Source organism: Portunus trituberculatus, chromosome 46, assembly GCF_017591435.1.
Source record: "Portunus trituberculatus isolate SZX2019 chromosome 46, ASM1759143v1, whole genome shotgun sequence".
NCBI lineage: Eukaryota > Metazoa > Arthropoda > Malacostraca > Decapoda > Portunidae > Portunus > Portunus trituberculatus.
The window spans coordinates 31,257,641-31,267,216 of NC_059300.1; the positions used below are offsets into that span (position 1 = coordinate 31,257,641).

The window sequence follows — 9,576 nt, forward strand, 5'->3', positions numbered from 1 at the left end:
ACCACTAGAAGGGAAATGATGGCCAGACTTGTAAGATCTAGAGGAATTGATAACATCAAAGGCTCTTACAAGTGACTCGGCAAATTTGCGGCTAGACTCGTGCTGACAGATTAGCCTAGTTTCTTGCCATTTTTTTTTTCTACATTTTTTTTTTTTAAGAAAGTGACGCAAGTACCAAAATCATTCAGGTTGCGAGATAGTATATGCCTGAGGAGAGAGAGAGAGAGAGAGAGAGAGAGAGAGAGAGAGAGAGAGAGAGAGAGAGAGAGATCTTTATTGGCCAATTGCTTAGGCTTAGTTACATATTTTTAAAGCTTTGTATTTATTTACTTGTTATTTTTTTCTTTATTTTTTATTTTACTTATATATTTTTTTTGTTATAGCCTATAGCGCCTGTATACTTGAAGGGTATGGGAAGCATTGTCCAGCTTGGAACAAGGAACCACCCATTAGCGGCGCAGGCAATTTTATTTATAGTGATACCCATATATATAAATACCAAAATACATAGACATATACGATATATACATATACTTAAATATATGCATACTTGAGAGAGAGAGAGAGAGAGAGAGAGAGAGAGAGAGAGAGAGAGAGAGAGAGAGAGAGATTATCTACATATTTATTCATGATATTTATTTCTATACACGTCTGACTATCACGTATAAGTCTCAGTAAAAGGAAATTCAAAGCAGCGGTTCTCAGACAGTCAAGGCTTTTCTATCCACGTCACGCAGTCACCTACACACATCTAACCTAAAAAAAAACAACGAATTTTTGCTGAACTGTAAGGAGTTTCCATCTCATTTAATATTTCACGATCTCTTAATCTCTTCCTACGTCATTGCCATGTGATGTGGATGATTAGAAAAATGAATGCTGGCAGCCTTCTGAGAGAGAGAGAGAGAGAGAGAGAGAGAGAGAGAGAGAGAGAGAGAGAGAGAGAGATCTTAGTGTAGGAAAATGATAAATACACAATTATCTTGCTTTCCTTACAAGCACACACACACACACACACACACACACCGCATAGTATAGTGGTTAGCACGCTCGGCTCACAAGCGAGAGGGTCCGGGTTCGAATTCCGGAAAGCGGCGAGGCAAATGGGCAAGCCTCTTAATGTGTAGCCCCTGTTCACCTAGTAGTAAATAGGTACGGGATGTAACTCGAGGGGTTGTGGCCTCGCTTTCCCGGTGTGTAGAGTGTGTTGTGGTCTCAGTCCTACCCGAAGATCGGTCTATGAGCTCTGAGATAGCTCCGTAATGAGGAAGGCTGGCTGGGTGACCAGCAGACGACCGAGATGAATTACATGTGCTAGTGGCAGCACGAAGGAAGTTCACGTGCACGCTGACAACACACAGTGGAGTGCACGGGATTTTTGGAGGCGAGCTGTCACGGGTGTGCGAGTATTTTCTTTCGTGTGTTCATTGCGAGTAAAACTCCAAGATTGTCGTATAGTACAGTACTTGCTGGTGTTAAGCATGAGTCTCATTAGTGGTGGTGTGAGCCAGACAGTATCTGAGTTAACATGGCAACAATGGTACCAGCATGCATAGAGCAACGCCAGCCGTCATGTTGCCGGAAGCACTGCTACCTGACCGGCCCCTGGCGCGCTCCAGACGTGGTGGCGATGACATCGCTGCAACGAGGGCATGTCTCCCACCCAACATCAAGACGAAGCACGTGGTGCAGGTATTACCAGAGCCATGGACGCTGGAGAGGCTGATGAAGACCTCGGAGGAAACACGCGTGAGTTACATTAATGTGGCAGCGTGAATCGAGTGTCGCGGAAGAAAAGGCGGTAGGCACATGTGCGCCGAGTGAGTCACTGAAGCCTCCTGAGACAGTCAAGACTCAAGAGGGAGGTGTGTCAGCCAGGAAGTGGTGAGGCATGAGCTTATCGAGCACGATGCCGCACCAGGCGTCTAACTGAGAAAAGGAAAGCATCAGCTGGTGGTGTGTCGGTGATCAGCCTTCGCTATACGTTCATCATGGAATGCTTCAAAGAATCAATAACGCACCTACAGGAGCAACGTTTTATTTTTCTGACCGTATCACCCTCTGTGGTCAAGCCTAGGCAGTTCAGCATCCCCTAACATAATACAATCACAAAATTTATTGAGACAGACTTCCTGCTAAAGTATGTAATGTATACAAATTTAGCATGTTTAAATACCATGATTAAAATAACAAAGTTGACAATGAGGTTTAAACTTATTAAAAAAAAGTACAATCGTGTTACAAATATTCCTTTGAGATCTAACTGTATCTTACGAGAACCACTGACAGTGTACCGCCATATACCTACGCAGTATTTATTCCTAGCAACCCCCCAAAAACAAATTTCCTAGCACGTACTGTACTGTATATACAACAATCTTGACGGTGGTGGAAGCTCAGGTAGGGTCAGACTCACTGATCTGTATACTGTTGAGAGAGGAGCAAGGTGGGCCGCCCACACACTAACATTCTTTGTCTTCACATCAATTTTTTTTATATATCTTTGTTTACCATATGTTTTTTTTCGTCCCTGTCTATTTTGTATTCAGCTATGAATATTGTATCCATTCTCAAATGTCTCTATCTTAACGCACTAAAGTTTTGTTTGAGCTGATGCCTTGTGAGCTCTAAGTTATCTTGGGGAACTTAATTGATATTTTCATCCACACTGCACATGCATTACGTCAAGGTGAGGCGAGCGGGTTAAAAGTAATGTTTATCAACACTGTTTTCGTCGTGTTGGCCGCCCACCCTCACAAGGCTGTCATCTGTCAGTCATCTGTGAACGGAGCCATAACGATCCTTTATATATTCAGCAAAGGCCAATAAAATGTGCAAACAACGCGATAAGTTTGATATCAGTGGGGAGTCTCGCCACGGGTTGACCTTAGTGTTATCAAGTGTCTGCCACAGATAGTACCGATAGCACAGCCTCCTCCCTCCTCACCCTACCATCAAGGGCACACTGAGTCACGGTTATCATGACAGGTGTGTTTAGAAGCGAATGACTTTAGGAACAGGATGAAAGGCGATATTTGAGCAGCCAGCCGGTCCAGCAACTAGAAGTGGCAGGCTGGGCAGCTCCAGTGATATCTGAGGTGCGGCGAGTGTGAGGTGCGGCGTGTCTTCCGGTCGGTGCCGTGGCGGCTGTGGGGTGAGGGAGTGCTAGTTGTTATAGTGTGTGTGTGTGTGTGTGTGTGTGTGTGTGTGAAGGAGCCCCTTTAGCGGTGTAGAGTGATGTGTTGAACAATCTTCCTGAGTAACGGAAACGAGTGGGCTGATAGTCAGGTTGGTATATAGTACTGTACTACCAGTGGATTGGGAAGCAAAGACACGGAGTCATGGAGTGCACGTCCCGCTGCTCCAGTGACCTTGGTGTGGCCACTGGCTGCATGGCTCTTTCTGACGCACTGCCGTTCAGCGCTGCCGCCCTCGAGTTTATGGTGTGCAGGCCTGGACACACGGTACAGTCAGAGCAGCACCGTACAGAAGGGAAGGGGGGATGGGGGTGCAGGCAGTTATATGGCTGCGGTGTGTCACCAGTGAAACCATCCACCAACACCTTTCTTACCACATTTTCTTTACATCGCAACACAGACAGCCTTATCAGCAGGTTGGTGAGTGAGGGAGGAGTATGATGAGCACTAATCGCTTTCACTAACCTACATCATTTCACAAGTATCTTTTTTTTTCTGCAAAGAACACAGTACAGTAAGCCCCGTGGGTTCAGGCAACTGTAGTCATCATGTGAATGTAGTACGTGCGTATCAGCATGTTACGTAATAAAATAGTTCAATCTTACCCTGAAGTGTTGCCATGCATGCATGATACACCACCCTCACGCTGACTGCAAGGCGAATCATGAAGCAATGTGTGTGTGTTTGTGATGCACTCCGCTACATGATACCAATTAACCACTGGAAGGTTGGGCTTTCTTCATTTTTCTTTGCATTAATGTTCGATAACGGATAACGATCTAGCACAAAATTACAAATGCAAATGATGAAATAGTCCGCCATGAAGTGAGTTCACACGGCGTGCCTCAGCCCCACGACCAACTCCCACCACCACCGCCACACTCACTGCTGTGCTAAATTCATCCACCGCAAATCATAAGGAATTTTGAAATTTGTCCACTCTCTCTCTCTCTCTCTCTCTCTCTCCACACACACACACACACACACACACACACACACTGACCGACTTTCCACGGTTACAAGGCACACTCTGAGGCAAGGACAAACTGTTGTATAGAAATAAACGAATTATATTTAGGACATATTAAAAGTTGCTGTCAATGCTTCAAAGGTTCTTAAGCAGTGCAGTGGAGAACAAGTCAAGACGCCATGCACCACAGACCATATTGGGCTGGTGGGTTTCCTTTGACAGGTCGAAAATCAGCATGATTGGAAAGTTTTTAAGTATTTCGAGTCATGGCGGCGGCATGATGCCTTCAGCCCTTCTGGGATTAACTGCGTGAAACAGCAGCTTGAGCCGAGTGAGAAGTAGCGACGCTAATTCAGTAGTGAACCCTCGACATGAGCGGGCGAGTGGAGGAGCTTGACGCTGGCACTAAGGTTGGCGGTGCCACTGCCGCTGCCGCTGGCTGGAGTGCCGAGCAGAATGGAATAGGCGTCGTTGATGGTCACGTTCCTCTGCGGGTTACAGAGAAGGACCGTTTGGTTCACTTCCTTAACAAGTTTTCCAACGAGGAGCAGAGGGAATGTAAGTGTGTGTGTGTGTGTGTGTGTGTGTGTGTGTGTGTGTGTGCTAACAATGATACACATAGTATATTTCACCGTTTGCCCGCGTGAAGCAAGTCTCAGGGCAATGGTGCGACGCCCGCGGTTTGGCACATTCCCGCGGGACACACGTCCTCATCCTCGCACGAGGACACATACTTGTGTTTTCTTGGCTCAGGGATCAAGATGCGGGTATGGGAGGCGGCTGCAATGATGCTGGGGTTCATTGTGCTGAACCTGAAGGCGATGGTGCTGCTCGGCCTGGACCTGTTCCGCCTGCTGGTGCCGCCAGAAGAGAAGAACCTCGCCGGAGAGCTTGTCTTGGTGGGTGGTGGCAGTGCGGCGATCACGCCTGTGTAGCGGCAAGCGTGACGCTCCTGTATACTGTTGTACTCTGCGATGCGCTCCACGGTGCTGTAGTGTAGACTGTAGAGTGTAGTGTACTCGTAGACTGTGACTAAGTGTGAAAATTGAATCAAGTGGAGAGCAAAGTCATGTACATAAACAATACATAGTATACATGTTGGGGTGCATGCAGTATACACCACATTGCTGGAGAGGGTTGGTATTCAGCATGCATGGTTTCCTGTGAATTGTGGCTTAAGCTGTAGCGTAGTGAGTGTCTATTGCACGTCAGCTGATCCTGTTGTTTTCCTGTGGCCGTGCACACCACACACAGGTGACCGGTGCCGGCCAGAACCTGGGGCGTGAGCTGGCGGTGCAGTTGTCCCGCCTGGGGGCCAAACTTATCTTACTGGACATCAACGAGGTGGGTGTGGAGTCTTCCTTGTTTCATTCATTACCATCTCGAAACATTTCTCCCATCTTTCCCATTCCATCAGTGCTTCTGTACTCGTCTAAAAAGACACTTGTTTCTCAAAATGTAATGGACGTATTCTGTTGATAAGAAAGATTGACCTTAATAAAGGCAAGGAACAGTCGACTATAGCTGAAACAAAACCAGGTGTGCTTGCAGGCAGTTCCACGAGTGAGGTAAACTCTCGTAGGATTCACGCGCCATGATTCAACGGGAAATGTGTCGATCATTCAGACATTCACATATTACAATTTTTCTCCTTACTTCCTTTCTTCTTCTTTTTCTTCTTATTGTTATCATTATTATTATGGCAACAGCAGCAGCAGCAGCAATAGTAGTAGTAGTAGTAGTAGTAGTAGTAACATCATCATCATCATTATTTCCACCAGAATAATTTCTCCGTGCATCTCCTTACACACGTGTTTATATTATTTCACAGAAGCAAAACTATGCGACTGCGGAGTTGGTGAGGAACGAGGGAGGCGAAGCCCAGGCGTACTACTGCGACGTGTCTGACCAGGAGGATGTGGCCGCCGTGGCCGCCAAGGTGACTAAACGTTGAGTTGTGTTAAGGGTTGCTCCAACGGAGGCAGGACCAAGCATACAAATAATAATGCAGAGAATAACATGACGCCAGAGAGAGAGAGAGAGAGAGAGAGAGAGAGAGAGAGAGAGAGAGAGAGAGAGAGAGAGAGAGAGAGAGAGAGAGAGAGAGAGAGAGAGCGCAAATCACAAGCAACAAGCAAGGTTTGTGGCTGACAACAATAATAACGTGTCTTCAACAAGTACAAAGTCAAAAGAAGGAAGAACACTTAATAAAAAAAGAGCTATAAGACTAATGAATGAATCAGGCAATGGCCATTCACATGTTAATTGTTACAAGTTCTTTTTACAGCGGGAAACACGTGAAGAGCTTGGCTAGTCACGAGGACAAACTGATGTAGATACTCGCGGAAGGAGCGACGGGATACTGAACTGAAAATATGCTGAAAATGTTTTGATGTGCTTACCTTGTGTATACAGATCCGGCGCGAGGTGGGCCATCCTCGATACGTGTTCAACAACGCCGGCACGTACGATTACAAGCCCTTCCTGAGCCACTCCCCAGCAGAGATCATGAGGATGGTCAGCGTCAACCTCCTGGGCAATCTGTGGGTGAGCCGACACTGCCTGGTTACCCTCACACAATGGCGACACCTCTTACCTCAAACACATCATTTTACACTCGCAGAAAAGATATGCTGGAATTCACACACACACACACACACACACACACACACACACACACACACACACACACACACACACACACACACACACACACATTTGGAGTGGCTGAAAAAAAGTTATGAATGTAGAAAGAATCACTCACCTAATTAACCTGTGTGTGTGTGTGTGTGTGTGTGTGTGTGTATGTGATGCAGGTGGCGCGGGAGTTCCTGGGCCACATGGTGAAGCAGAACAGCGGCCACCTGGTGTGCATCTCCTCCGTGCTGGGCTACATCGGCAGGCAGAACGTGGTGCCCTACTGTGCATCGAAGTTTGGTGTCAAGGGTAAGAAAGTGTGTGCTCCTTCTTGTCCTTCATTGGCCACCTCTGTTTCTCCCGCCATCGATGCTTTGATCTTGATAATGTGTGGTTTAATCCTTGTTTTCCTTCTTCTTTTTACAGTCATGGTCATTCTTTGTCAGTATTCAGAGTTTTTAATTATTCATTTTCTCTCTAGGAATGACGGAAGCGCTGGCGGAAGAGATGAGGATGGAGCGGCGGTCCGGGGTGCGTGTGACTGCCGTTCATCCCTTCCTCATCTCAAACATTTCCGACGTGAACCCAAACCTGAGGTAATGCGTCTGGTTGCATCACTTGTGGTCTTTCATTTGTAACTCATGTAGGAACGGGCTGAACACACACACACACACACACACACACACACACACACACACACACACACACACACACACACACACACACACACACACACACTACTACTACTACTACTACTACTACTACTACTACTACCTAGCAGTAAATAGGTACGGGATGTAACTCGAGGGATTGTGGCCTCGGTTCCCCGGTGTGTGGAGTGTGTTGTGGTCCCAGTCCTACCCGAAGATCGGTCTATGAGCTCTGAGCTCGCTCCGTAATGGAGAAGACTGGCTGGGTGACCAGCTGGGAGACGACCGTGGTGAATTACACACACACACACACACACACACACACACACACACACACACACACACACACACACACACACACATAATGTACAATACCTTTCCCTCCTCGTTCGTGTTTTATTATTACTTGTGAAATAACTTATAATGTATCTAGCTACTCTTGATGAAGTAGGTGCTATGAGTGAGGTACGAGCACAAAGTGATAACACACACACACTTTCTTTTCTGCATCCACGGTGTGTTGAAATGAACTCTTGTTTCATGCACTGTTTTGACGTGCATCTTCAGGTTCCCGTGGCTCTTTGAAGTCCTGAGCACCAGTGACGCTGCAGCAAGGATCATTCGAGGTGTGAGGAGAAACCAAGAGGAAATTTTTCTTCCGGAGAAACTCAAACCTTTCATGGTGTTCTCCAAGTAAGTCTAATATTTATAACATTCTATTCAGTATACTTGATAAAGTAGTTTGTACTCAGTGTGATGTGAGACAGTGGTTGGTATCAAGGAACCTTTGCCTTTCTCTTCCCCCTATCTGAGTGTGAAACAGTCTTATTGAAGGACTTTTGAGGACATTCTTTCACAACTTTGCCTGGCTGTTTCCTTCATATTAAGTAAAGCAGCATTCTGTTGTACAATACGTCACTCGTTAAGGCCTCGCTTCTTGTGCTACATTTCAGGGTACTGCCCAGAAAACTGCGCCGCCTCTTTGGAGACTACATGGAGTCGTGAGGCACTCCAGGCACAGCACAGCCATGAACCAGCTTCTCATTTGCACCAATCAGCATGGAGCCAAAGGTCAAGCAATCTCTTCTAATGACTGATAGGACTTGGAACTATCAGAACTACACAAGGCATGGCATCGATTCATTCTTGCCATTCTGAATAACGGTTGACTCACGCTTTAAGGGCGCCATCACTGCCCCTCATGCATACCATACTGCTTCCTCAAACACGAGAGAGAGAGAGAGAGAGAGAGAGAGAGAGAGAGAGAGAGAGAGAGAGAGAGAGAGAGAGAGAGAGAGAGAGAGAGAGAGAGAGAGAGAGAGAGAGAGAGAGAGAGAGAGAGAGAGAGAGAGAGAGAGAGAGAGAGAGAGAGAGAGAGATTGTAGCCTTAATAAACAAAGTATATGTGTGAAAAACTAAACATACGCGTGTGACTGATGTTGTCATTTAGTTGTCCAGTTGTCATGTCTGCATAATATGTGTTTGTTCACATTCATTGAGAGAGAGAGAGAGAGAGAGAGAGAGAGAGAGAGAGAGAGAGAGAGAGAGAGAGAGAGAGAGAGAGAGAGAGAGAGAGAGAGAGAGAGAGAGAGAGAGAGAGAGAGAGAGAGAGACTGTTTTTACAATGTTTCCATAAAGGAATCAAGATGTACTTATCCTAATGTTTCTAAATGTGTGAAGAAATGCGTTGAAATAAAATACACATTTTGAGTGCTTGCAGAGGGTTGATATTTCCTAATCATTGAGTCTTGACACACACACACACACACACACACACACACACACACACACACACACACACACACACACACACACACACACACACACACACACACACACACACACACACACACACACACACACACACACACACACACACACACAGTCCCTAGTGCCTCCTGTGATTTCGAGTTCTTCATCTCTCACTTGAGTCTCTCTTCATATTCTCTCCTCATCCTCCCTTCCCACATGAGCTGGACTGGCTCTGAGCTAGATGGCACGTGGCTGTCCAGAGAGGTTGTTGGACTTTTGTACACATGACTAAATGCCAAAAAGAGGCTAAAGTATATGAAAATGTAATACTATGATTGTATTAGTTTATATTTATTTGTAAATGACTTAT

General features: G+C 46.1%; 1 protein-coding gene across 3 annotated transcripts; it reads left to right on the top strand.

Annotated features, from left to right (window-relative positions):
- Window positions 1-2,967: 2,967 nt before the first annotated feature.
- Window positions 2,968-9,169, top strand: LOC123519930 (epidermal retinol dehydrogenase 2-like). 3 transcript variants are annotated; one of them, XM_045281643.1, is made up of 9 exons: window positions 2,968-3,154; window positions 4,921-5,066; window positions 5,422-5,511; window positions 5,999-6,106; window positions 6,583-6,714; window positions 6,984-7,113; window positions 7,286-7,400; window positions 8,022-8,147; window positions 8,408-9,169. In XM_045281643.1, the coding sequence occupies exons 2-9, from the start codon at window positions 4,929-4,931 to the stop codon at window positions 8,457-8,459; spliced, it is 891 nt and encodes a 296-aa protein (XP_045137578.1). In that variant the 5' UTR covers window positions 2,968-3,154; window positions 4,921-4,928; the 3' UTR covers window positions 8,460-9,169. The 3 variants fall into 3 exon arrangements, with proteins under 3 accessions (XP_045137578.1, XP_045137580.1, XP_045137577.1); XM_045281645.1 differs by having other exon boundaries at window positions 3,075-3,098; XM_045281642.1 differs by lacking the exon at window positions 2,968-3,154 and adding an exon at window positions 4,309-4,725.
- The last annotated feature ends 407 nt before the right edge of the window (window positions 9,170-9,576 follow it).